General features: G+C 45.7%; 9 protein-coding genes across 9 annotated transcripts; 5 read left to right on the forward strand and 4 right to left on the reverse strand.

Annotated features, from left to right (window-relative positions):
• Positions 1-497: 497 nt before the first annotated feature.
• On the forward strand, positions 498-2,967 carry I302_105210 (uncharacterized protein; the record flags this gene model as incomplete). The annotated part of the gene is made up of 5 exons (XM_019195078.1): positions 498-1,136; positions 1,315-1,687; positions 1,754-1,842; positions 1,911-2,060; positions 2,140-2,967. The coding sequence occupies 5 exons, from the start codon at positions 498-500 to the stop codon at positions 2,965-2,967; spliced, it is 2,079 nt and encodes a 692-aa protein (XP_019042791.1).
• An 833-nt stretch (positions 2,968-3,800) lies between these two features.
• On the reverse strand, positions 3,801-6,928 carry I302_105211 (uncharacterized protein; the record flags this gene model as incomplete). Its single annotated transcript, XM_065870034.1, has 11 exons — positions 3,801-3,930; positions 4,049-4,132; positions 4,209-4,327; positions 4,429-4,715; positions 4,782-4,895; positions 4,958-5,073; positions 5,168-5,465; positions 5,530-5,676; positions 5,766-6,037; positions 6,112-6,272; positions 6,371-6,928. The coding sequence occupies 11 exons, from the start codon at positions 6,926-6,928 to the stop codon at positions 3,801-3,803; spliced, it is 2,286 nt and encodes a 761-aa protein (XP_065726106.1).
• Positions 6,929-7,317: 389 nt separating this feature from the next.
• I302_105212 (uncharacterized protein) lies at positions 7,318-7,707 on the reverse strand (the record flags this gene model as incomplete). Its single annotated transcript, XM_065870035.1, has 1 exon — positions 7,318-7,707. The coding sequence occupies one exon, from the start codon at positions 7,705-7,707 to the stop codon at positions 7,318-7,320; it is 390 nt and encodes a 129-aa protein (XP_065726107.1).
• A 1,901-nt stretch (positions 7,708-9,608) lies between these two features.
• I302_105213 (serine/threonine-protein phosphatase PP1) lies at positions 9,609-11,166 on the reverse strand (the record flags this gene model as incomplete). The annotated part of the gene is made up of 9 exons (XM_019195080.1): positions 9,609-9,677; positions 9,740-9,796; positions 9,863-9,940; positions 10,013-10,164; positions 10,226-10,292; positions 10,351-10,460; positions 10,563-10,793; positions 10,893-11,024; positions 11,109-11,166. 9 exons carry the CDS (start codon positions 11,164-11,166, stop codon positions 9,609-9,611), a joined length of 954 nt encoding a protein of 317 aa, XP_019042793.1.
• Positions 11,167-12,727: 1,561 nt separating this feature from the next.
• I302_105214 (uncharacterized protein) lies at positions 12,728-13,848 on the reverse strand (the record flags this gene model as incomplete). The annotated part of the gene is made up of 5 exons (XM_065870036.1): positions 12,728-12,811; positions 12,881-13,009; positions 13,085-13,222; positions 13,445-13,549; positions 13,612-13,848. The coding sequence occupies 5 exons, from the start codon at positions 13,846-13,848 to the stop codon at positions 12,728-12,730; spliced, it is 693 nt and encodes a 230-aa protein (XP_065726108.1).
• A 1,096-nt stretch (positions 13,849-14,944) lies between these two features.
• On the forward strand, positions 14,945-17,271 carry I302_105215 (uncharacterized protein; the record flags this gene model as incomplete). The annotated part of the gene is made up of 8 exons (XM_065870037.1): positions 14,945-15,303; positions 15,399-15,563; positions 15,625-15,765; positions 15,852-16,060; positions 16,181-16,359; positions 16,443-16,621; positions 16,693-16,788; positions 16,902-17,271. The coding sequence occupies 8 exons, from the start codon at positions 14,945-14,947 to the stop codon at positions 17,269-17,271; spliced, it is 1,698 nt and encodes a 565-aa protein (XP_065726109.1).
• A 476-nt stretch (positions 17,272-17,747) lies between these two features.
• On the forward strand, positions 17,748-18,920 carry I302_105216 (uncharacterized protein; the record flags this gene model as incomplete). Its single annotated transcript, XM_019195083.1, has 6 exons — positions 17,748-17,794; positions 17,881-18,070; positions 18,188-18,436; positions 18,557-18,695; positions 18,760-18,823; positions 18,896-18,920. The coding sequence occupies 6 exons, from the start codon at positions 17,748-17,750 to the stop codon at positions 18,918-18,920; spliced, it is 714 nt and encodes a 237-aa protein (XP_019042796.1).
• A 1,613-nt stretch (positions 18,921-20,533) lies between these two features.
• I302_105217 (uncharacterized protein) lies at positions 20,534-21,598 on the forward strand (the record flags this gene model as incomplete). Its single annotated transcript, XM_019195084.1, has 5 exons — positions 20,534-20,584; positions 20,682-20,837; positions 20,969-21,217; positions 21,320-21,458; positions 21,534-21,598. The coding sequence occupies 5 exons, from the start codon at positions 20,534-20,536 to the stop codon at positions 21,596-21,598; spliced, it is 660 nt and encodes a 219-aa protein (XP_019042797.1).
• A 1,844-nt stretch (positions 21,599-23,442) lies between these two features.
• On the forward strand, positions 23,443-24,664 carry I302_105218 (uncharacterized protein; the record flags this gene model as incomplete). The annotated part of the gene is made up of 7 exons (XM_019195085.1): positions 23,443-23,489; positions 23,564-23,753; positions 23,900-23,986; positions 24,037-24,147; positions 24,292-24,430; positions 24,504-24,567; positions 24,640-24,664. The coding sequence occupies 7 exons, from the start codon at positions 23,443-23,445 to the stop codon at positions 24,662-24,664; spliced, it is 663 nt and encodes a 220-aa protein (XP_019042798.1).
• Between the last annotated feature and the right edge of the window lie 1,621 nt (positions 24,665-26,285).

Below are 26,285 nucleotides of genomic sequence, written 5' to 3' on the forward strand. Positions count from 1 at the left end.
ACTCGTGCATCTCACTAGAAGCCTTATCTTCAAAACTACAAGCAACTTCATCCTCAACTGCATCATACCCAACGACCAATTTCATCAGTACATGACATCGGTGCTTCTCATAGACAATCAGTCACCTACATCCGCTGCATACATGCAACCTCACCAGGAGACAATACTGTGATTCGCCTTCACACGATCAAATTGTACCAAGAAAACAGATAGAAAAACGTCATAAGTGCAAGTCATACGGCATATTCCCAGTTAGCGCAATCAACGTCAATAAATAGCACATCTACCATCTCTCATCTCATCATCGCTATCATTCATACAAGTAATAGTCATACACCGGCCATAGCAAGAGGTACGTATGCATAGCTCTTCTCCCTCATTCTAGACTCGTTGTCATATCTCCTTTCACAACCCAATCTTCTTAAGCTGTATAGCTATACTGACTATCCCTCTTCAACTCAAAGAAGGTTCACCCAGACAACCCAATAATTACTAAGATGGGTAACGCATCCTCAACCCAATCCTCCTCCTCCCAACCCCAATCTACTTCCTCTGCTCAACCTCCCGCCGCAACACCTTCCCAAGAGTCATCCTCGACTGGACCAATAATCACTCCCCAGCCTATACGTACCCGAGCACCCACCGGGGGTACCTCAACCTTTCATTCAGGTCTCACACCCCCCGTATCACCCCCGTCACCTCCTCCACCATCCACCCCCGTCCTCCTACCCTATGCAGGGCACCTATCCCCCCAGAACCCACACTGCCTATCCCATCCACAGGCTCACGACTACTCCAAAGGGACAGTGACGAGGTTGATCCTCGATGGGAAACTCGCGCCGTTCTATAGAGGATTGGAAGATTTCGAAGAAGACTGGTCGGAGGATGAGATACTCAAGTTATTGAATGAAACGAGGGAAAAGGATTATGAGGAAGGGGTGGAAAATACTTTTACGAAGAATCTGAAGGATGAGAGAGATCCGCCGAATAGCTCGACGGTCGGGAGCGTGGCGAAGAAGATTGGGGCGGGGCTGAATAAGCAGAAAGCACAGAGGAGGGAGGGTGAGAGGGAGGAGAGGGTCAGGAGGGAGAGGAAAGCTTATAGGTTTGCTGTGGAGTGTCCGATCTGTTTCTTGGTGGGTGCATTTTACTCCAACTTCTATCCTTTCGAATCATTTAAGCCATCTCAAATGACATATCTTAAGTCTATCCCTTCCTTGCTTTTTTTCCACACTTAAATTCCCCCCACCATACCGCTGTGTTATCGAACTGTTATTCTTGGCACTACCTGCGCTAACACTGCACATTTCACAGAACTACCCACCAAACATAAACACCTCAAGATGCTGCCAACAACCAGTCTGCACAGAATGTTTCGTCCAAATCAAACGATCCGAAGCTACCCTGACTCACCTCGAGTCCGACCCGGCATGCTGCCCGTTCTGCATGGAAACCGATTTCGGAGTGATCTACGAGCGGCCCCTGAGCCCTCTGGACAGTTCGTCAAGTGTTGCTTTGGCTACTTCACCGGGATCGGAATTTGGTGGAGGGGATTCGTCATTCAGTCAGGCCTTGAGTCTGGGTAGTGAGGCGGAATTGAATGTTGGGCCGGGGATGAACCCCAAGATGAAGGAGACTGTTAGAAGGAAGAGTGTTAGTTCAAAGGCTAAGGAGGTTGTCACTATTGGTATGTCAACGTCAGCTGTTCCGTGCCAGAAGCTGGGGTCATTTCAGCTGATATATTGCGTTACAGATGAGATCCGACCTGACTGGGAGACGAAATTGAATGCTGTCAAGGCTGCTGCTGCTCGAAAGGCTTCTAGGAGAATCGTCATGAGACAGGTCAGTTGATCAATCAATCGGAGTGCAGAGTGAGGTTCAGAACTGACATCTTGGTTTCGACATGCTAGGTTGGAGATCGACTGATCCCAATTGGGTTCACATCTTCTCGAGCACCCGGCACAGCCGACTTCAGCATGTCAGTGGGTCAACAAAATAGTGAAGCAGGGTCGAGAAGATCAAGTAGGAGATCGTCAAACAGGGAGAGAGAGTTGGAAGAGGTGTGTACTGATCTACTCAACTTTCTAAATTTACTGTGCTTATCATATATACTGATGCCTTCTCGACGATATCTTACAGTTGATGATTGAAGAGGCTATGCGACTCTCCCTAATGGACCACGAAGACCATCAACGCAAACTCGCCGACGAACGACGTAAATCATCTGTATCTAGCGTCTCATCTCCTTTGAACCCTGCCAATTCATCTGCACCCAATCCGAACTCAACACCTATCATCGTCACTTCGTCAAGTCAGGGTGGACCGGGTCCGTCATCGATAATATCGAACAGAAGATCGTCCAATGCAGACACCAGTACGAAGAGTAAATTACTATCCAAGATCAACCATGTAAGAGCAAGAGCAAGTTCCTCTGCATCGAGTAAGAACGGTGGGAACGGGAGTGGGGATTATAGATCAGTTACATTCGCTGGATCAAGTAACAACGGCTCACCAAGGCCTTCTCCACCTACTTCTGCTACTCCCTCTCGAACCAATACTTCTGACGCTTCACCTGTCCCTGCCCCTGCACCTCCAGTGGTGATTCCCCAACCCACCCATATTCATACTCATGGACATGGACACTCGAAACATCCCACAACTACTACAACAGGACTAAGCCCAACATCCCCTGCACCTATCGCAGCAGGACCAATAACCACCCTGGCCAGTCCACCCGCAGAGAGGATCAACCATACCCACGGGACAGGGACCGAGGGGGGTCTACCAAGAATCAGTCTGGATATGCCCGCTCTCACTCCCGATAGTAATGCCAATGTAAATGGGAATGGAGGGATAAAAGGTAAACAGCCTGTCAGGCCAACTCACCTGGAAAGGATGGATAGCGAGATGAGTGAGGCGACGGTCGGGCCGGGGAACTATGCTCAGCTGGATAGTGATGAGGAGTAGGGGTAGGAGCAGTGCATGCGTCTCGGTTAGATGATGGCGGTTTGTCGCTTGGTCGTGTGATTCATCATATTTGGGGTATTCTTGTTGTTCAGTTCGCATTTCTTCTCTCCATTTCCATTCCCATCGTACACTTTGGTCTTCTTTCGTTTCATTCTACTTGTCCTCGTCGATTCAAGGTTCTCTTGTGTTTCTCGTTTTGTTTGTAGGTATAATCGGTTCATGCGCATGTACATTTACATATACGACGTCCCCTTGCGATGCCCTTGCCTTGCTTTCCTATGTCATGCCACGTGAAAGGATCATATATGATGTCGTATCGCTGATGATTCCCGTGAGGCTGATACTCGTAGTAGTCCCAACAAGACAAAACACAAGCTAGTCGACATGGTTAGATCCCAAAAGGGATACTTGTCCCAATTCAACTTGAGACTAAAATGCAGTAGAAGAAGAAGAAGAATTATAATGCATGTGATGAGTGCTTGTGTTGATTGTATATGCAGATTTCCATTACCAGATAAGATGGGTTGTGTTGTGTTAATTTATATTATAATATATACTTTGTTCGTATGATGAATGATGATGATGCGAATTGATGAACAATGAGATGTGATGAAAATGAATCATAAGACGATTGACCTTTTCGCGATACGGATGTACCAATACCGTGCATAACAGGGACATAGATATTGCCCAACTGCGTTGCTGAATTGAATTCGGTTCAGTGTAATTTGACTTTGCAGACCACCTTCGTGAGATAGCCAACTTCCCTAGCATAATCTACAAGAACGCAGTAAAAGTCAGCACCAGACATCACGCCACAAGCACGAGCACACTCACAAAACCTGTAATCCCAAATCATCGCAAACATCCTTCCAATCCGCCCTGGGTTCGCCCGAATCCGACCGTCGCCATACCTCAGATATGATTCGATTAGCAGTCTCGATGTCGAAGCAGCATTGTGATCTGTGAGGGCAAAAACATAACTTGTCAGTGACGTCTTGTCAACGGCAACAAAATAGCTGTAGTGGTGGATGACGATGGGAAAAATGACTAGTGCCTGAAAGAGGAAAATCAAACCCACTTGAATCCCTCAAGAAGGGTCGAAACCCATTGTCTAGATGCTCCGTCGACGCAAGATCCAGCGATGATAGCGGGCCAAGTGAGACTGAAGTACGAATCATAAGTTAGCTACAACTATATCATCCCAATATGCAGATCGGGTTCAGACACCGAACACTTACTCGATCGACATGCCCAGGGCGGCTGTAGACCAAGAACAATGTTGTAATACCTGTTGAGCGGCATTCTGTACTCTGACGTCTGCTCGTGGATAGTTGAATACCATTTTCAGGAGGAGAATCTGTTCATTCGAAACGAAGATGTTCACAAGTCAGCTTATACTCTGACTCCTCGCTATGCAAGGATGACTTAGGAAAAAGAGTAAAGGAGGAGTTGACCCACCTTCATAGCATATGCATAAGCTCTATTTCCCACCTGTACCCTCTCATGTTCCAGCGTACTGAGCTGAAGACTCTCAATCCAAGCGTCAACATCCCTATTCAGTTGTCTAGCCTCTATGACCAACGGGTCAAGGGGTTTGCCATCATTTGATAATCCTCGAGCAAGGGATGATAAGAGTGGATTGCTTGTGTTGCTAAACTCGTCTTCGGTAATCACCACTTTGGATCTAGCTACTCTGGCTAGTAGTCTGGTAACTCTTGCGAAAAGAAGGACCATCACTCGAGACACTACGAAAGCCATCTACATTAGTGTCCCCATACCACAGATCATCTAGCGGAATTGCAAACACTCACTTCCGAATTGCTTCTCCACGGAATGTTCCTCATAGGTCGACCGACTAGCTTCCAACCACCAAGATTCCCATCTATCACTGAACAAACTTGGTTCTTCACCAGTAGTCAAGCAGCCTAAACGAGTCTTCCCAATCAGCCATCTGATATCTGCATAGGGTCATCGGACCAAGACTCACTGAAAGTCTCGTATATCGCCAAGATCTCAAGCATCAACCTTGCGGGAGATACAGTGACTCCATCAGTCAATTTACGAGGTTCCGATTTCTTGAGCATTTCTGCTGGTCCACCACGACTACACCATCAAAGTTAGCATAAGCATCCTCCTTTATTACGGCCCTCAGGTCATTCATATACAGATCGTAGTAGAAGCATAGCTCAAGACTCACATAGCTACCATCTCCTTGGCCAAATTGAAATTATCCATCCACCCACTCCCCCCAAAGAAGATATCAATAGTTCCCAAAGCGGTACTAGCTCCCAGGGCAGCATCCGACGTTGCACCGTCCCCGTTCCTCACAGCTCTTCTGACCATTTCTTTACCCGTATCTCTGAGGGTGGAGGCATATTGGAACATCGCTGCTGTTTGAGAGGTCGCTACTCCCGATCTGGCCAATAAGAACGCTTGGTGAATCGCTCCTATACCTAGGAGAGCGACTCTGAGAGCATCGGCGGATGGGTTCAATCCTGGAAGTAAAAAATCGTCAATATTCTGACATGAGGAGATGAGTTGTCAGAGGAAACGACGTACCTCGTGGAGAATCAAGAGCTAATGGCAGATTGATAGCTAACATTGGGTTCAATCCACTAGGAATGGCCATCATGAGCGAAGCCGCATTTGCACAGTAATGCAGGATGAGACTTCGTTCTTCTGCGGTAGGGAACCATGGTAGAAGGACTGAAAGATATCAAATAATACCAGATCAGCTCAGATCGATATAATTAGAAACTGAACAGCGGTCGGGATCTACGAGAACAGCCACTTACAATTCGGAGTAGTCAACATAGGCGCTCCACCTTCCGAGGTCGCCCAATCCTGCTTTCCTATCTGACCTGCCAAATATTGTTCACCGGAACTAGCCAATCCCGTTCCTAATGCTAATCCAGAATCGTAATTTGCATTTATAGTTGTCGAAGAGCTTCCAGCACCAGAGCCAGAAACGTAGCTTGCATCCCATCCTACTTCTGCATTTGATGTGGTTCCACCATTGGGTTGATCGGGCGATGAGTAAGAGACAGCGGATTTGTCTTTGGTTGGTCTATTTCAGCCGAAACATAAGTACAAACGTATCAGCTATGTCATTTGGTAGGCAATGGTATAAGATGTACTTACGAAACTTTGCGTTTACCTGCATCCGACCTCCTACGCTTGGGTGCAGGTCTCTGTTCTTCTTCACTCTCACTCTCCTCTGTGCTGCTTCTAGATCCATCGCCGTGTTTGTGTTTCCCACTTGGTTTCTTACCTACGCCCTCTCCAGGATCAGGATATTGGCACTACAAGTAAAACGCAAAATAAGCATACCCGAGTACGAAACACGAAGAACCAGCCATGCGAATGGGCAAGGTGCTGAATAATGTGGACAGCCGCTCACCTCCTTCTTAGCTATAATGCACCTCTTGCACGTAGGCCTACCCTCATCACACTTGATCCGTCTCGCACGACAACACAAACAGCCCGTCCTCGTTCTAGTGTACTTCTGTCTCCGTTTCTGCCCGCTCCTTCCACTAGGTTTCGCCTGACCGTCATGTGCGGACGGCGAATTTCTCGCTGAGTTGGGCTGAGACGCCGTATTGGCGAGTAGAGCGTCCTGTTCAGGAGAGGGGTCGTCCCAGTATGATCTAGATATGGAATGTCGGCGTAGGATATCCGCCTTGGTGGGGTTCGAATATAGATTGGTGGTTGATGTGGATGGACTGTCCATCCCTATACTTGATAATGTCGTATTGTCCATCAGTCCTGAGTTGGGGTAAAACAACGTTGAAGGGGATGATGCGGAGAGGGGTGGGTACAGACCCATGGTTTGAGTTGAAGTTGAGGAGGAAGAGGGATGGGACGAGATGTCTAGGGGGATGGGTTGAAGGAGGTTGGCGTAGGGGTATCTTGGATCAGGAGGTGGATGTGATTTCATATGGGTCGTGCTATTCAACATGGCTTTGGGTAAGTATCGATTTCAAGGATAATGGCATTCTGGTGTTGTATGGATAGGGGTCGACAAAAGAAGGATGACCGAGAAAAGAGGATGATATGATGATGCACTTCTGTCCGTGTAAAGGATCAAAGCATAATCATGATCACAACACAAAAAGGTAGTTACCGCATGGGAGATTTGTTATGAGATCTACGTCCATGACCACGCCAAGAAGGCATGCCCCCTCACATCCTTTATACACACACACTGTAATTTCAACTTCCTTATACCCCCGACCATCGTACACGACTCTTTCTATCACTGTCACTTCATCTTATCCAAATACCAGAACCAGCACTGCGCAGCACAAAGAAAATCGACCACAAACAAGATACAAATCAAACTCGTACTCACCCATTACCCAAATCCTTTATCCCATATTCTGACCTCCCGTCGCCATCTACCAAGAAACTCAAATTCGACGATCCAGGTCCAGGTGCAGGTATCTGCGACTGGTCATATCCCGTACTGTATCTATCCATCTTACCAACGGGTGATCTCGAATGCGAATGCGATGAGGAAGAAGGTGAGATGTCTTTGTGATATTTCGAAGAAGAAGAAGCAGGGCCGCCCGAGATCAGAGGATCATTCTCGTTTTCGGTCGAGTAAGAGAATGGATTCGTACTCCATTCATTTGTGTGAGTATAAGGTGGAGGTGTGGATGAGGATGTTGAAGGTGATATTTTGGATGTGGATGGTATCGGAGGATGTGTGGGTGGTGGTGGTTGAGTCGTGGTCATATTCCAGACAAGGACTTTGGTTTTGTCCCGCTACGCTAATCAACGGTGACTGGTAGTGTAATAATGATATTGGGCAAAGTCAAGTGACGGGTAAACAAATTTTGGTTTTTGATCTTGATCTTGATTTTGATTTTTACGTTCTACTTCTTGCGTTTGTTTCCGCTTCCGCCTTCGGGATCTGACGTGGGTTCTAGGTGATCGAGACAAACGTCGATGTCCTACAAAGTGGATGATGATGGTGACTGACAAGGTATCGATGCCTTCTATAAGCCTTGAATGCTTGCAAGCAGTTACGACGGTTCGAAAACAAACAAATTTTGATGGATTCAGCTGTAGTACTACAGCTGTGCTCGTGTTTTCGGCTTTTTTCGAATCTACGTATAGGTTTGTTTTCGAATTTCAAGGTCAAGTTTGCTTTTCGTGCCTAGATGAGATGAGAGGCCAAAGCGAAACTGTGGGGATACAAAGTGAAGTAGGATGTAAGTATTGGTTCCTCGATGAGATTCCTTGTATGTATCTGAGGACATGTCCAGTAGGGAGCTGGATCAAGTCTGCTTAGCAATCAACCATCTTCATGTTCATGTTCATGCTCGCTCGACTCGAGAGTCTACCAGAGAGAGAAAGATTTTCATACCACCCACGCACACTGGTAATTACGAATGACGTGGTGTCTCATGTCTCATAGCTCATGGATAATCATCCCCGTAATCTGCGGCACCAACTTGGACTTACCCTCCGTCCGGAAGAATGTTCTGTATCTATGGGGTAGTCGCCGAGCAGCTCGTATTCGGCCCCTCTGGTGATCTACTGCTCTCCACGCTCACCAAGTCAGGCCATGTCACTCAACTACTCCGCTCCAGAAGATGCGAGGTCGTTCCATGCCCAGACGACTTGCCACTGGCCATAGAACGATCAAAGACGAGATGAAAATTTTCCCACTCGTACATGCGGAGAATACCTTACAGGTAGTTCACTAAATCTCAGGGTAAGAAACCAAAAACAAGTGAACACGAGAACGGAAGTAACCGCGGCCGAACACTACACTTCACAAGGCAGATCTGGTTTTAAGGGTACTGCACCTGCATCAGTTAGTCCAAGATGCAAGCACAAGATGAAGCAGATGGCAGCATGAAGTATATGCACAGTACCCATCAGCAGGGCAAGTATTGTCAAGTCCTTGATATCCTACTACAGTCTAATCGGCAGGCGAGAACCGTACTGAACGCAGAGTCAGAGTTGTACATAAAATTCATGATTTGGTTGATTGGTTGGTTTGATTTGTTGTGAATAAAAACTAAAAAAGCGATTCTGTTATATCGTCTCTCAGTCTCGGTCTGGGTGAAAGGAAAAGGAAAAAGAACATGGTATGAGACTGAGAAAAAAGAATATTTACACGTCCACACCAGAACAGAAAAGGAAAAAGAAATATCTACTGAACATGTCATATCGGGGTAAATCAAAATCACAATCTCATATGTAACATACACCTCGCAAAAAGCAGACTAAAGTAACTATCTATGGTTTCGTTTTTCCTCCTTTCTGTTTTCGAGGGGGTGTTACGGCGGCTACGATCCACAAATAAAACCAAAAGGAGCGTCAGTGCATGATTCTCAGTTGTGTAGATGATAGCGTAATGAATATACGCAAAAGAAAAAAGCAAATTCATGTCTTGAGAAGTAATATAAAAAATACATATATCCACACCTTCCTAGGAAAGGGGTATCTATGTAATATGATTTCTTTGGTAGGGTATAACTCCTCGTTAACACACACGAAAATGGAGAGGTGGAAAAGGCACAAAACCACAACCACAAAGGACAGGACAACGACTAAAACGGACTCAAGAGAATATGATTTTCTTTGTTTTGTTTTATCATTGTGAAAAATCAGAAATGGGGAGATCACTGACGCCGTCCGCTGGCACCGTATCCCCCATATTTCGGAGCTTTCTTCTCGGCTGGTTTGAGGATCTGCAAGAGACCAGCAATAATCAGCATAATCCTTTGTTTGGCGAACCAGGTGATCTACTCACTTGGAAGGAACAGAGTAATGTATCGTCGACGGACATCATGGCACCGGCATTGTCGAACTGAAATGGTCACGGGATGATGAGCGATCAAAAGTCCTGAGTGGTCGTGGGGTGCTATACACTCACCTCTCCACAATAATTAGGAGCCGAGAACAGGGTTACCAATTGACGTTTTGCAAAGAACTCGTACCCATCTTCTACGACCTATTATCATAAAGGGTATCAGCAATGCAACGCACGCGAGGAATCTGGAGATGTGAAAATACTGCTACTCACCTGATGTGCTCGACAGATCAAATCCATATCATGCTTTTGCAGGAATCTCGATACAACATCAGGTCCAAATGTGAATGATACTCCTCGATCGTTCTCACTCCATCCTGTGATATCCTTATCGGGATCAGACCAGAGTAAATCACAAAGGAGACCTAAAGGAAGGTCGTGAATACGTTAGCTTGATGGTGCAATAGTGAGTTGTGGATAACTTACCAGTATCAGGTACATCCGTTGGTCGCATTACCCTTCGGATTTGTTCCATGCTTTGAAGATCGGGACTCTGAAGGAGAAAGGAATAATCAGTAAAATTACCCCAACATAGAGAAACGTCCACTTACCAAACCACCGTGCATGGTGAAAATCTTCTCATCAATGATAGCAGCGATAGGTAAACAGTTGAAACAGTCGGTGAATGTCTTCCACAACTTGATGTTATAACGTCGTTTACCTATATTGGGGATAGATGAATTAGCGCCATATCCTCATTTGCTCTGCTTGCGAATTTTACGGGCTGTTGACTGATTCTGAAAGGCAGAGAACTACTACTCACACTCATCATAAAATCCGTAAATTCTATTGATACTCGCACATTCGTGATTCCCTCTCAAAATGAAGAAGTTCTCTGGGTACTTGATCTTGTACGCCAAAAGCAGACAGATAGTTTCAAGCGATTGTTTACCTCTGTCGACGTAATCTCCTAAGAAGAGGTAATTCGCTTCTGGGGGGAAGCCACCATATTCGAACAATCTCAGTAAATCATAGTACTGTCCGTGGATATCACCTATAATATGCAAATCGCATCATTATCATCAGCCAAACGTTCTGTCCGCCTGAGATTGCCTGCGCTGAACGTAGAGGATTGAATTGAAGAGATACTTACCGCATATCTTGATAGGAGCTTCCAGTTCAAGTAAGATAGGTTGACTGATGAAAATTTCTCTGGCTTTCGTACAGAGGTATTTGATCTCGTACTCTGCTAGTTGCACAGCCTTGCCCGGTCGGTTTCCTCGTACTGACAGACAAGATATCAACAACATTATCTCGGTAGTCAGAGGGAGATGCACTGAATTGTATGTGCGAGGGGATAGTCACTCACCCTCTAGAAGTCGATCAATGACGGAATCCAAATCAATCTCGTTTTGTGGTTCACCCATTTTGGTTTATTGATGTTTGGGTGGATGGAGGGCAAGGAGGATAAGAGAGGGAGATTGGAGGTGAAGGTCTGGCAGCACGTATGTATATGTCAGCTATGTCGTTGCGCATCATATGAAGGTATTTGACAAGACGCGTGACAGGAGGATGAGGCAGATTCCATTCGAGAGACGATCGTTGTTTTCCAATCTCAAACTTGAATGGAGAGGTTCACTCCACTTTCCCATCACGTGAAATGCTCATCTAGCACAGCTTGGCATAACCTGTATCAACTTTTCCCAGCCCACTCTTCTCGCATGATTCCGCACAATGAGAGGTTATCTGAAAGAAGGGTTTCGTGCAGAGGAACAAGGCAACTCACAACTATCCTTTATTCAGATCAAAGTGAAAATTTAATCCTACAATTCTATCTATGCTCTTTACGATACAATCCGACTGTATGCCTTCTTCTTCGTATGGACTTGGATAGTATTTGGGAGAGGAGGACAGTAGAGGGAATGGGATGGCGTGTTGCTGAAGAAAGGATGGGACGGGATAGATGAATGCGTGGTGTGTATCAACGTCGACGTCGACGGATGTTGGGTCTGCGGTGGAGATGAGGGATGAAGATGAAAAGTTTTATTGCTTCGATGTCACCCTATAACGTTGGTTGATATCTGTCAGTGTATCTCGATGAAGTGATATATGGTGTGCAGTCAACTGCGATGTATGATGATGACCCATTATGACTTATCAATCCCCTCCAGTGTCTCCAACAAGCCTCCATCAAATCTTTCTTCGTTCCAACTCGACTTACCTAGATTGAATGACCGATGTACCCCACTTTCTTCGTGATATGAAATCTTCTCCTGTGTTCCAATCTGTTCAGCTGAAGGGGATGAAGTGCTGGATGGGTTGTATGATTGTATGGATGTATGAAATGAAGAGTGAAGAATGAATGATTGGATGGATGTAGGATGAAGATGACACGCGGTGTATGTGTTAGAGTAGTGAATGGGTGGTACTAGTACTATGGGACTAGCACCATACAACTGCGACTGTACACAAAGAGAATTAGCCAGATGTGGCACTTGACACTCTCACATACACAGTATATGCGGTGGCGGCACTCCCACTCTTTCTTCCATAACGCCGTGTAATCCCGCCGCGTTACTACCATCTACCGTATATACCTATATTGCAGGCGCGTCTCGCATCAGCACATGTCAGCATCTGCTTACTCCCTTCAGATGCAAAGAGTCACATGCATAGAATGGTATTCATCATCATCAAAGTCACACGAGAATGTGATCGTGGGGCTGTTTGTGTGCTGTTGCTAGTGGAAATTCGACACCTTTCCCTTATTGCCTGGACTCGAAGGATAGTAGTGTCTGAACCGCATGTCTGGGTCATCATTTCAGAGGCATGCAGTAGAGTGTGATCGTTCTTCATATTATTTGCATTTCTTCAATTCAGCTTCATCTATAGACACTCTTCTCCTACTCCTGTTAAACACAAACAGCTAGCTAATTCTACAACTCGGCTATGATTAGTTTAGATTAGATATTCAGAAATGCCATCTGCTTATAAAGGACCGGGAACAATGTGGGGCACAGTGTTGGTGGTAGTTTGCACAGGGTGAGCCGAAGGTGTGGTGTTGGCATCGACCTATTAAATTACCATGTGTCAGTCTCGGCATACTGTACCTAGCACGACGTAGGGGAAGGCATCACTCACATCGTTCAAAGCCTTCTCAATCCTCTCGCCGACTTTGTGAGCTGCGTTGGTCACTTGGGTGATGAATCCTGGGTGGGTGGGAGAGGCGGTCTTCTCGTCGATGGTGTGGGTGATCTGGGTGAAAGTGGACTGATAGGGGTTCATCATCAGTTTCAAGGTGTAATGTTGAGGTTTTATATAAGGAAGATAGGTGTGTCAACTCACTTGGACGGCGCTCAGACCTTGTTCAAAGATACCCTTGGCCTTCTCGCCTGCTTCGGAGGTGGTGGCAGAAGCGTTGTCGATACTTCGTTCAGCGGTGTTGGCTGAGGTAGGCGCAGGAGTGGTGGTTGGGGCGTTGCCCTGTTGCATGCGAAGAGAGAAGTTAGCTACCATCTCTATCTCGTATTAATCTCAACATCCGCCTCCAAGCGCATGACTTTTGTATGACAACCTCTTCTTGCGAGAAAACTCAATTCTCGTCCTTCACATTCCATACTCCGTGTCTCAAATTAATATGATCTTCTGCCTCCTGCTCTTACTGGTAAATGTGGAGAAAGGAAGAACGAAGTCCACTCCACTCACCTCAATCTTATCGATAATCTCCTTGGTCTTAGCTTCTATCTTATCAGTATAAGGCTTAGTAGCCTCTTGCACCTTATGAGCATAAGGTTCGACTTTCTCGAGGTACTAGAGGCGTTCCAACATCCTTCAGCTCATTTTGCCCTTTCGGTTCCGAGAGAAAAACTCACAGGTTTGGCCAAAGCCTGAGCCTTATCCAAGATGGTAGGTTCCGCCAAAGGGTCCAAAGCCTTCGCAGGTTCCGCAGTGATAGCTTCAGCAGGAGTAACGGGTTTGGGCAATACTTCTCCTCCGACGACTGGCGCTCCTGGTACTTCGGCTGGTACCGCTGGAGCGGCAGAGGTAGAGGGGACAGAAGCTGGGGGAGCTACGAAAGCTTGAGCTGGGGGTACGCCGTCGAATGCCATTGTGTATGGTGATTGTCTTGTTATTTCAATGAAGGAAGGGAGTGCCTTTGGGCTAGACTTGGTAGATTTGAGTTGATTGATATCGTCAAAGAGGTAGATGATGAAAAAGGAGGATGGATGGATGGATGGATGTACAGACCCACTGGTTTATCATTCCCACAACATTGTCACAAAGGGTTCACTTACGGATGAATGAATGGCCCGGATCCAAATACAGTAGTAACGGATAACGACAAGCTAAGTGGCGCATAGTGATGTCATGACGTCATTTACCATTACAGTACCATTTCAACAAGCAGATCCTCCGCTTTGATAAACCTAAGAGCAATATACAGTAATGCATGAACCCTGGAATAGATTAGACGGGTAAAGCAGAGCATAGCGCACAGTACATACAGTTATTAGTATATCAGATCCACTAATGAATCGACTAGTGCGGGATTAACGTAGTGATGAGCTGTCTTCTCCAAGGTAGATGAGTGCCTGATGATGTAAGGTTACTGCGAACTAACGAATTGAGGGTGGGGTGGAGGGAGGTCCACTCGTGGAGTCACAGTATAGCTGGGTAGACTGGACCAAGTACGAGTATTCGGACGTCTCTGTTAAGATATATAGTCAACTGAAAAAGGAGAGTTTATCAGATACACCTACAGTACATACCTTTACACCTTTGTCCAATTTGGATTCAGATTCAGAATAGAATTACTCTCAATCTTTTCGAATGTCCGATAATCGTTCGAAAGTGGGTAAAGGATGGTATGTGTATACACACGGGTATGACTTCTTTTGTACCCTGTACTCGCAAATTTTGATCAGAGACCCAGACTCCCATTGGGACTCAGATCGTGACTAACGCATCACACCTTACTATCATACTGATTCTCTCATTTCACACTGATGTAATTATCAGAAGATACACTGTATAACAAACTTGAAGACATCCTTAGTACGAAAGATCCTTTCTACTCTGAGTTTGCTCAGACCACCTTGACGAACGCATACTCACAACGGGTTGTATGATTCGCATCCACCAGCCATCAAGCTTCTTAGATTCATGTTCCTCGCAAAAGATCGCTAACTTATACAGACAATCATTATGGGAAGCAATGACCCTCGAACCATCTCAGAAATTAATCAGGGTGATACATCCCAGGCCGACCCTTCCAAAGTCCCCCAATCGGCTACCCTCAACAACAGTACATGTACATCTAATCTACAACCTACCTCCACATCAGATGAAACATCGTCAGCGACACTCAACCAAGAGGGATCCCCACCGATCCTATCCCTCAAAAAGCAAATCCTGATGACCATAATCATTACGTCCACGACAATCCTCACATCAAGTAGTGGGCAGGTTCTGAACATCGCTTTACCAACTATCAAGGATGACCTGGAAATCTCCGAAGGGAATTTGCAATGGGTGGTATCGAGTTATAACCTATCTGTGGGCTGGTACGTGCTATACCGTCCCTATCATCACTCTGTGCGATAATTATCCATGATTTACTGATAGTAATGATGGGCGTTGATCTGTTTTCTGAATACAGTCTACTGTTGTTCAGCGGGAGGATAGCCGATATATACGGTAGGAAGAAGGTGTTAGTGCTGGGCATGATAGTGTTTACTATTTTCACGCTTGCGGGCGGGTTCATGCAGAATGGTCCGGGATTGATAGTCAGTCGTGCTCTTGCAGGTTGCGGAGTAGCCATGACGTGAGTAAATACACTTTCTACTATTTGTCAGGTCCTACTGACTTGATAGATGTACACATAGCACACCAAGCACAACAGGTATCATTGCAGAGTCGTTCATAGGTAAAGCCAGATCAAGGGTATTTACATGTTTCGGAGCCGGTTTCTCGGTCGGTGGGATTTTGGGTTTATTGATAGGCGGTCTGTTCGTTTCGTATGTCAAGTGAGTATCGTTGTCACCATTCTGATCCGAGTCCTTTCCTCGATATACACCGTGTATTTCTATTTATACGCGTTTCAATTTCCTAGGTACACCTGGCGATCCTGCCTGTTCGTCGTGGCCGGTATCAGTCTTCTGATCGGTCTTGGGGTCATCCTCATCATTCCTGCAGATGAAGCTCATACGTCAAACAAACATCTGGATCTGGTAGGCGCCACGGTCATAACAACGGGGTTGGTTCTGTTTCTGTTCGCAATCAGTGGCGCACAGAGTGCTCCACATGGTTGGAAAACAGGATGTGAGTGGATGGTTCATCATCGTCCACCTGTGCTATGCGATAGGTCTCCCCGGGATTTACACATGTACTTGAACGAAATATACTGTATGTACAATTGACATTGTTATTATCTCATAACAGACATCATCGCTCTTCTGGTCTTGGGTATCCTCCTCACCATACTTTTCTTCCTCTGGGAACACTACGTGACTATCAAAACCGCCAATCCACCTCTTATGCGCCTAGCTCTCTGGACAAGGGCCAAGGGCAGGCTAGCCGCTCTATACCTGACTAGTGCTCTGGCAATAATGGGATTTATAGTGGGTCCGAGGCTTCCCCACTATTGAGAAGATTCACATTGAAATGGAGAGCTGATATTGATGTTCGTTCCACACAAATGTAGCCAGCACTGTACAATGCCACACTGTATTTCCAGGAAGTCCAATCGGTTGGTCCGGTAGGAACAATGTTAAGGTTCTTACCTACCGAAGTAGCTGGGATAATCTGTTCTGTCCTGGTGGCACTGCTCATTCACAGAGTACCGGCGTACTGGCTGGTGGTCACTGGTCTTCTGGCTTGCGGGTGAGTCAAGTGATGGTTTCACGTTGTGTGTGAGAGATGGTAACATGTTTCAAAATGTTCGATTTTGATAGGTTCGGTAATATGTGTTTCGCAATTTCGAAGCAGGATACGAATTATTGGGAACTGCCTTTCCACGGAACTTGGCTCATCGTCTTTGGCGTAGATATGTAAGTCGAATTTAGGTTTCTCCCGACCAATATCCCGTCCTTCGAAGCGATCTCGGCCAATCATATCTCCTCTGGCTCGATGAGCAGTGAGACGATGCTGATGTCAAATACAGCTTCCTGCCCACCGGTCTGATATTCGTATCTCATTTCTCCCTTCCCGACGAATACAGCGTAGCCAGCGGCTTGTTCCAGACTATCTTGCGACTTGGAAGTTCCATTGGACTAGCACTGACCTCCATCATCTTTGATTCTCAATACAAACGATCGCTATCTGCTGGGACAGGGGAGAGGGAATCGTATTTGAAGGGTATACAGAGCTCCTTTTGGCTCAGTGCGGCGGGGTGTTGGTTTGGCGTGATTATCGCTGTGATTGCGCTGAGGGGGTTGGGTATATTTGGGGAAGAGGGGGAATTGGAGGTGCAGAAGAGGGATTTGGAGAAGCAACAAGTAGATGACAAGAGGGATGTATCGCGGGATCAGTAGTTCTCAGTATCGCAATACGATATACTATTATGATATTGTTCACGGTAGTCCCTATGCTGTTAGATGTGGATAGACCTGTCAAGTTGCCCCAAAGCTCTAGGTGATTTTGAACCTGTCCGGGAATTTCGGAGTCCCCAACCATTGCTGACTGATAAGCCAGATCACTGATCCAGGCACGGATGGAGGATTGAGTTGATTGCTAAGCATCCTCTCTACCGTACAACACATCCCTTGTGTTCAACTTGTTAGTTACCAATCAATCGCTGATCGGTCAATACCACCAGAATTCACTATTGGGGAAAAGTCCATCGCGCTAGTAGTCCCTCTGACCTTGGCGATGAGTCAGCCTAGATATGTCCCCGTCGGCATCGACATTATCTACACCGGCATATAAATTCCATAGAAACAAAAGTTCGATCTTTCCGATTTTACCTTTTGAGATCAATAACCCAAGATTACTTGTATGAACAGTGAACATGTCAAACGAGCAGAAGACTATTCTTATCACCGGTGCCAACCGAGGGTGAGTATCTTGAGTATCATCTTACTATCTTGCATCACGATTCACAACGATTGTCTTGCGAACTGACGTTACTTGCCCCGTTTCAGTGTTGGACTCAAACTTACCGAATCCTTTGTCGAGAAAGGATACAAAGTCATAGCAGCCGTGCGAGATCTTTCTAAAGCACCTGCCATTGATGGTCTGGCAGCAGTAGTGAAGATTGACTCGAATGAGTTTGATGATCCTGTGAAGGCGGTTGAGGAGTTGAAGAAGAGGGGAATCGATCAATTGGATATTGTGAGCTGGTCCAACCATCGCCAAACCGTAGTTTTCTATTCCGCACCTATGAAGGGATAATGTACCATCGTGTCAAGAGACTGAGGCTGATGCAATGCTAATCGCACCGGGTGATAGGTTGTCGCCAATGCCGGTATATCAACAAACCACAAACTACTCAGAGAAGCCGACATGGACGTCTTCGACGACCACTATCGAGTTAATGCGAAAGCACCGCTCTTATTGTACAAAGCTGTCTACCCGTTATTGGTGAAGAAGGAGGGAAGTAAATTTATAGTTATCTCGACGGGATTGAGTCAAAACAGCTTCCAGCATATGCCGAAATTCGGAGTATATGGATCTTCAAAGGCAGCTGTCAATTACCTCGTGAGTGTGCACCTCCATCATACCCCGGCCAGCGACCCCTATCAAGGGTGTAATGTACAAAATATCGTAGATAGTTATCTCTCCGTGCTATGTTGACTGACAATGTGATCATATCATCAGACCAGACAAATCCACTTTGAAGAACCGCAATTAACGACCTTCATGATCTCCCCGGGATGGTTAGATACAGAGATGGGCTTTGAGGGGGCTGCTGCAGCAGGTATACAGGGGCCTCCCGAAAAGATCTCGGTGGCGATCCGTGAGTTGTTATACCTATCTTCTTGATAGAGTGCCTGTGCTCATGTGGGTCATATTGCGCATAGCTCAAATCGTAGATCTTATCGAGAAATCCGATAGGGAATCCCGAGGTGGATATATGTGGAACTAGTGAGTATCACTCGTCTCGTTGGGTTGCATGAAAGATACTCGGCTGACCCTCATGTCGTCTACTTCATATAGCGATGGTAACAAATGGGAGTTCTAAGACGTTACTCCAGAGTAGTCTCGGGGATGGAAACGGAACACGACAGCGTGAAGAGAAGGATGACTTCAGTGTACAGTAGATGCATTGCTTTTCCGCTCTGGTGCTGTGTGTGCCCCTTCCAGGCTTCCCGGTTGTCCGAGACCCGTTGTTCCTTTGAGTCTCATCCGAGCCACACACAGGGCCCATTTTGCGTTGCAGGGTATATGGTGTGACTCAACCTTCTCCATACTTTATTCTTCTTGCAGATCAAATTGGCTTGCTTGGGAGTTCAGTCTGCTCAAGACCCAGAGAGCGCGCTGCTGTCTTCCAGCATAGAGCCGCGTCTATGGCCTCAATTTTTTGCAATACAAATATCTCTCAACGCTTTCAAATTCATCAAAAATGACCTTACTGTATAATGATAGGATCCATGATCCATCGAGCGATGCCGGGATCATGCCCTAGACAGGACATAATCATTCCAGACGACGAGATCCGGGAAATCAAGTGCAATCCAAAACCTTCCCCGCAAGAGTTTGGTCTAACAGCATGGCTTTAATATGTATAGTAGCCTAAGGAGGTATGGCAATAGCCAGGACGTGAGCCCGATGAGATATACCATTGCAAGTCCGAGTTACATTGCGACCCGAAACACGTAATTAAGTGAAGGTTGGCTAATTTGGTGTAACGCATTGCTGACAACAGCTGGTAAAGCTCTACCGGCATACTCGCTGCGGTATTCAAAGGCAAAGCGAGGTCTATCGCTTTCACGTTTCTCACAGCGTGTTTCGCAAAGGATGAAATCCTGAGGAATTCATTTTAATTGGTGGATCGTTCATTTCCGACATTCGATATGTGAGTTGCACAACACACCGAGCAAACATGCAAAGCTGTTGAAATCCTGCTTCTCTCCGTAATCGCTGATTGGATTCGACAATTCTATATATATATATGGGGAAGTACCAGGTTTCTTCTTTGCGCATTGTGTCTGCTGAACACCATCATGATCTCTAAGTACATCTCTTGGAAAGGATGGGGGTTCAGCCCAATACCAAGACTACAGTATTGGTGCTGACGTGACATGATCTCGCTCAAACACCGCCCGCTACTACTTCTTCTTCTATCCATGGGACTTCTCTTCATGGAGCCGTTCCGAATATTCTACCAGTCACCAGCTCGGCCTGGCTCTGTCAGCTACTCGCTGAATTATCACCTCGTTGTTCGGCTAATTCCCAACCAGGAGAGTCTTTACTGAGGTAAGGAAACATCTCCGATGATAAGGCACGGATGATGACAGATCTGCCCTGCTGATTGCTCAGCTCATTCGAATGTTTACGTTATAACTGTATGATGTTAGAATTGCTAATAGCTTATCAACCACATCCCATTAGTGTAATTTTTCCCACAAAGACGGAGATGAACGTTATGCGTGTTCCTGATGAAGTCAATCTTGCGACGTTATCTCAATGCCGACGGAAAAGGATAAAATACATATAAAAGGTCAAGTCAGGACAGAGGAATATCCAGTTTTACCAATTCAATCACAACGCACCTTTTCAAACAGACAATCATTCCGGAGCGAACAGCGAACAACCGATCAGCAATCATCACTCAACAATCAGTCAATAGTAAACATGTCAACGGAACAAAAGACCATCTTAATCACTGGTGCCAACCGAGGGTTAGTGGCTGATATGAATAGAGCTCAGGATTGGTTTGACTGACCTGACTCTTCTCCACTGCATAGCGTCGGACTCAAGCTTGCCGGGTCTTTCGTGACAGAAGGGCTACAAAGTTATAGCTGCAGTAAGGGATCTTTCCAAGATTCCTGCCATCGATGGTCTCGCCGCGGTAGTCAAGATCGATTCCAAGGAATCTGATGATCCCGCCAACGCTATTGAAGAATTGAAGGCCAAGGGAATAAATCATTTGGACATCGTAAGTCATACCTTCAATCACCGTGCTTGTCCCTGCCTTGTCACCTCTTTTCCGCAACACGGGATTCATGATTGGAGCGGAAGGCAAAACAGAGAAAATGAGCTGATTGAGCCTGTCACGAATACGAGTAGGTCGTTGCCAACGCAGGTATATCAGCAAATCACCAACTAATGCGGGACGCCGATATAAATTCATTTGACGATCACGTGGCGGTCAATGCCAGAGCTCCGCTATTGTTGTTCAAAGCTGTCTACCCATTGTTGGACAAGGAAGGTGGAAGTAAATTCATCGTCATCTCAACGGGTATGAGTCAAAACAGTGTTGAACATTTCCCCAATTTTGGGGTTTATGGATCGTCAAAGGCCGCTGTTAATTACCTCGTGAGTATAATGAAGCTATTTTTCATACTCGTAATGTCCATTGAACTCTCCCGCGCGACTCGAAAGGACGACTGTGACTGACGGCGTTTATACATTTTACAGACAAGACAAATACATTTCGAAGAACCCAAGTTGACATCTTTCCTGATTTCTCCTGGATGGTTAGACACAGATATGGGTTTAGCAGGAGCTGCGGCAGCAGGTCTAAGTGAACCACCCGAGAAGATGTCTGTCGTGATTCGTGAGTGTTTTCTGTATTCAAGACATCGGGTGGGATAAGGTGCCAATACTGAAGAAATATCTCTTGATCTCGTAGCTCAAATCGTCAAACTTATCGAGAACTCTGATAGAGAGACTCGTGGTGGATACATGTGGAATTAGTAAGTCATAATTTACCACTTCAGCATATCACAAACCTGGTTGGATCCATAGCTGATCATGGAACTGATCTATAGTGACGGGAACAAATGGGATTTCTCAATGGCAATCATGAAAGCTTGGATTCCTGATGATAGTCTATGATGATTGTCAAGCTTTGATTGCGCAATGGGACTTGTCCGAAAGTTCCACATACGCTCTACAATGCATGAAGTATTGAATCTGATATTCGCGGTTGACAATACGCAAAACGCTCGTGACTAACCTAAGAAAACTCTCGCTGACAGGAGGCGGGAAGAAGACTGTTCTTTATTAATTCAAAACAAGCTAGAGACTGCGATCTGCTCTTCATGCAATGTCTGTAACGTGGTGAGATAACCTCTGACTTCTTCTCGTCTACAAATGCTTTCAAATACGATCCAGAATACCCGTATAAGTGGCAGCGCCGTGCTATATCATGCATTCACGAGTGGATATAAGCTTTCGACCGTATGAATGCATGGGGGAAACCGGACAATTCTTTTGTTGTAAACGATGTTGCATTCGAAGAAGAAAGAAAGATAGCGCGAGATATGAAAATTTAACTAGTCTAATCACGCCTCCACAACATCCTTGTGGGGGCTTCCCCTCTTCTGATCAATCGACACCTGGTTCCTCAGGATCGATATAAGGTGATGGTTTTGGAGGTGGTAGTCAGTGACCTGGTTTGTGAGGGAGATGGCACATTTTCAGACGAATGAAGTTCTGAACTCAAACATCAAGAGTCAGTGCGAGGTTTTTGCCTTCGTATGAGCTCTTGCATAGAACTGAAAACTCATTCCGATTATTGGATTGAATTGGGCTGTGAAGCAGCTGTGAGACAAGCCTCGAATGTGATGCAAGAGATGTATTGTAGGAAATTTGTTATCGGTCAGCTCACCTCCGAATGCACATCTCGGTTGAAATGGTATCATAGTCTTCTCCTTAAGGGAAGAAACTCCCTTCATAACATGACGTCTGCACGAAGGACAGTGCTCACGTCATGCATCAAACGATTCATGTTTCTCACTCAAACGTGGACTCAATCCGTTTGAGATTTCTTCTCTGTGTTGACATGACATACCCTTCACAATACAGTATGCCAAGAACGAAGGTAAAGTTGCAACTCCCCAATGCTAAGCAATCCCTTCCTAAACACCTAATCCCATTGTATCTTATCTCCATTATGAGGCAGGTGAGGTGGTCTGAATCATCATGAGATCGTTGGACAGGTAAAGTTTCCTGTTGGAACAGCGATCTAGCGCACGAAAGTATATAGTGTCGGCGCTGTTTGCCACCTCGACTGTAAGAAGGGAAAAGAATGCAAGTCGAAGTAAAATCGGATTCATTGCAAAGACTTCTTATGGTCTCTAATACAGTGATGCCTCTCAAAGAGAACACGTTAGCGAGCGACTGCAAAATATACAGTACAAAAGTATTGTACCTGGGTATAACTCACCAGTGATCAGTCCTTGTGCCAAGCCGCTCGTGCTCGTGGCATTTCGGTCACCGGGTGGTGGAGGATCGATCATTGTGTGGATGGTGACCGACCAATTTAGCAATCAACAATCATTGATTGTGAAGCATACTGTAGATATTACTCAGCTTGTCTCATATCCATGTCATGCATCTTACTGATCTGCTAAAGGAGGATGAGTTTGGACGATGAGTCAGCTTGACTCGGTCGCCGCTCGAGATTTATGATACTTTATATAAAGTCTCGAGATCAAGGATCGTTCTGTGAGATGATATTTCCCTTTCGCAAGAAACAACATAATTCGCTTTCGCAGCTGACAACACATCACTAAATATCGGAACTCAAAGTGGAAATGTCAACCCAACAAAAGACTGTCTTGATCACCGGTGCCAATCGAGGGTAAGTTCCCTCTCTCCAGGCCTACGAGCGGTGTGTGAACTACTTATTGATGTTGATCGACTTGACGATGGTAGAGTTGGACTCGCCCTTGCCGAATCATTCATCCAAAAAGGATACAAGGTCATCGCTGCTGTCCGAGATCTCTCCAAAGCCCCTTCTATCGCAGGTTTGGCTGCAGTGGTCAAGATCGACTCGAACGAGCTCGATGATCCTGCAAAGGCAATCGAAGATTTGAAGAAGAAGGGGATCGATCATGTGGACATTGTAGGTACATGTTCTGCTACCTAGCATACCCATTCCACATCAACTGCTACACAGCTTTCCCTCCCTTCCTACCAGGACGAGACACAATACTACCTAATAGTGCTTGATTTCTTCCAATTATGCGTAAGCTAAGTATCATTTCATAGGTCATCGCCAACGCGGGTATATCAGCAAAGCACCACTTCATGCGCGATGCCGATATGCAAGCGTACGACGAACATCATCAAGTCATCGTCAAAGCACCCTTGCGCTGTTCAAAGCGTTCTATTCATCATTAACCAAGGAGGAAGGAGGCAAGTTTGTAGTAATCACATCGCTTCTCGGTTCAAACACTGGTGAACATTTCCTCAAGTTTGGGATGTACGGTTCTTCCAAGGCATCTGTCAATTACATCGTGAGTAGGCAGCAGTTGTTCTCTCACTGTACATTTCTTATGTCGCAACGCATGGATATATATCGTTTTGTTTGTTTGTCTTCTGGAGGAGAGGGGGGATTAAGTTGGACGATGACTGATAATATTGCTTTGCTCAAATCGTAGACCAGACAAATCCATTTCGAAGAACCTGGATTGACCGCCTTCACGATCCATCCAGGGTGGTTAGACACTCAGTTGGGCTTCGAAGGAGCCACCATCAAAGGTATAGACTCACCTCCCGACAAGCTGTCCATCGCGATTCGTAAGTCCTCTTCCTAACTTCTATCGTCATCAGGTGGTAACAATACTGATGCGAGTCACACCATGCCATTCAGCTCAAAGGGTCGATATGATTGAAAAGGCAGATAGAGAATCCCGAGGTGGATATATGTGGAACTAGTAAGTTATGAATCTTCAAGTTCATTCTAAATATCCTGAAGCTAATTCAACTTCTTCACCTTGTGTTTATAGTGATGGGGAGAAGTTGGAGTTTTAAGCGACTCTTTACACAGTACGAATCGTCGACCTGCCAAGTTGTTTGTAGTTGTAAATAGCCTAGTTAACATGTAGATTACCACGTTAAGAATGAAATCATGTACATCTCGATGGTGATCTAGCCTGAGTGAGAATGGGTTGCGGAAAGATAAGATATCACGATTGGTTAATATGTGATGATCGTGTTGAGGATGCAAGTGTGGGTGAATGGATGCACTACGTTGGGGCCCGCTCATACGTGTAATCCTAGATGATCTGCACTGTATGGTCATCGACGAATATACAAGTTTTGTCGCCTTCCCCGACCTGGTCGGAGAAATATATCTCTTTTCTGCCATGACGTATGCAGATATGTTTTCTCTTTGTGTTCCCCAAAAGGATGATCCACAGGTCTAACGCCTTTTCAAAAGTAATTCGAAGAGGGTATCACTCCTTTGAGTTGGCCTGTCTGTACCTAGAACAATCTGAACAGTAGTAGGATAGACACATGCTGAACAGAAAGTCTTGAAGACCACAACCCAATCTTTCGCCACTCTCTACAGTTAATCGGCAGACAGTACGATGCGAAGCGAAGATTGTGGTGTGAGGTACCTCTGCTGGAAGAAATGGGTATGCATATCAGTCCTGTGTCCAGATCGACCACGTAAGTACAGTACTTCTCTCAATATATGCATAAATCACTTCCTGCAATACTAAGCAGTACCAAATCGCCACTCTCCTAATTTGTCGTAGATTGTCCACTAATGTATCTCCTCGTCATCTGGAAAAGCAATATGATTGCCCATACCAAATAGGTATCTTATGATCGTCTAGTGATATTCCTCATCAGGACAATCCCCAACAATAATCTTCTTCCCATCCGGACCAATGATAACGATACATTCCCCCTTCTTCGCGTTAGTGGGGATGTCTCGATGAGGACCATCGCCAACGACGGTCTTTTGACCACCTGGTCCGATGATCACTACGCAGTCGCCTTTATCTTGAGTGAACATTGTGTCTGTGCTGTGGGGGGGGGGGGGGTGTCAGTATAATGTTATGTAATCGTACGTTGAATGATGGTCATCAGGAGTAGGAGTGGAGTGGAAAGGAAGAAAAGTGGCGGTGGGGATACAATCGTTATTGTGCTTACTTGGGTTATTGTGTTGCGAGATTGGGAATTGAAGTACTGTATGTATGTGAATGATAGAGAGAAGATCGAGAGGGGAAATGAAGATGATTGTCAAGAGGGTATTTATACACGATTCGTCTGACGTACATCAGACACCAATCGATTCGACTCAACGTGAATCGCAATTCGTTATTCGAAGAGAAAGTGAACGGAGAGCATTTCATGCTCGACTCGACTCGAAAGTGTCACGGCACTCTTTTCATCGAGCCTTCCGACCCATTGTACTTCCTCCGAGGATCATCCAGCCACATCAACCTGGTGATACCATGTTGAGGTTGGAGACTGCGCATGCCCGATATAATCGCATTGACGTCATCCAATGGCCAGTATCAGACGACTCGACTCAGTGGATGATCGAATGGGTCAGTCGAAGGGTCCTGTCACGATGATCAACCTATATCTCAGTCCGTAGGCCCGATCATATAGCAGAACAAGGAGAGCAGATAGAGTG

Source organism: Kwoniella bestiolae, chromosome 3, assembly GCF_000512585.2.
Source record: "Kwoniella bestiolae CBS 10118 chromosome 3, complete sequence".
Classification (NCBI taxonomy): domain Eukaryota; kingdom Fungi; phylum Basidiomycota; class Tremellomycetes; order Tremellales; family Cryptococcaceae; genus Kwoniella; species Kwoniella bestiolae.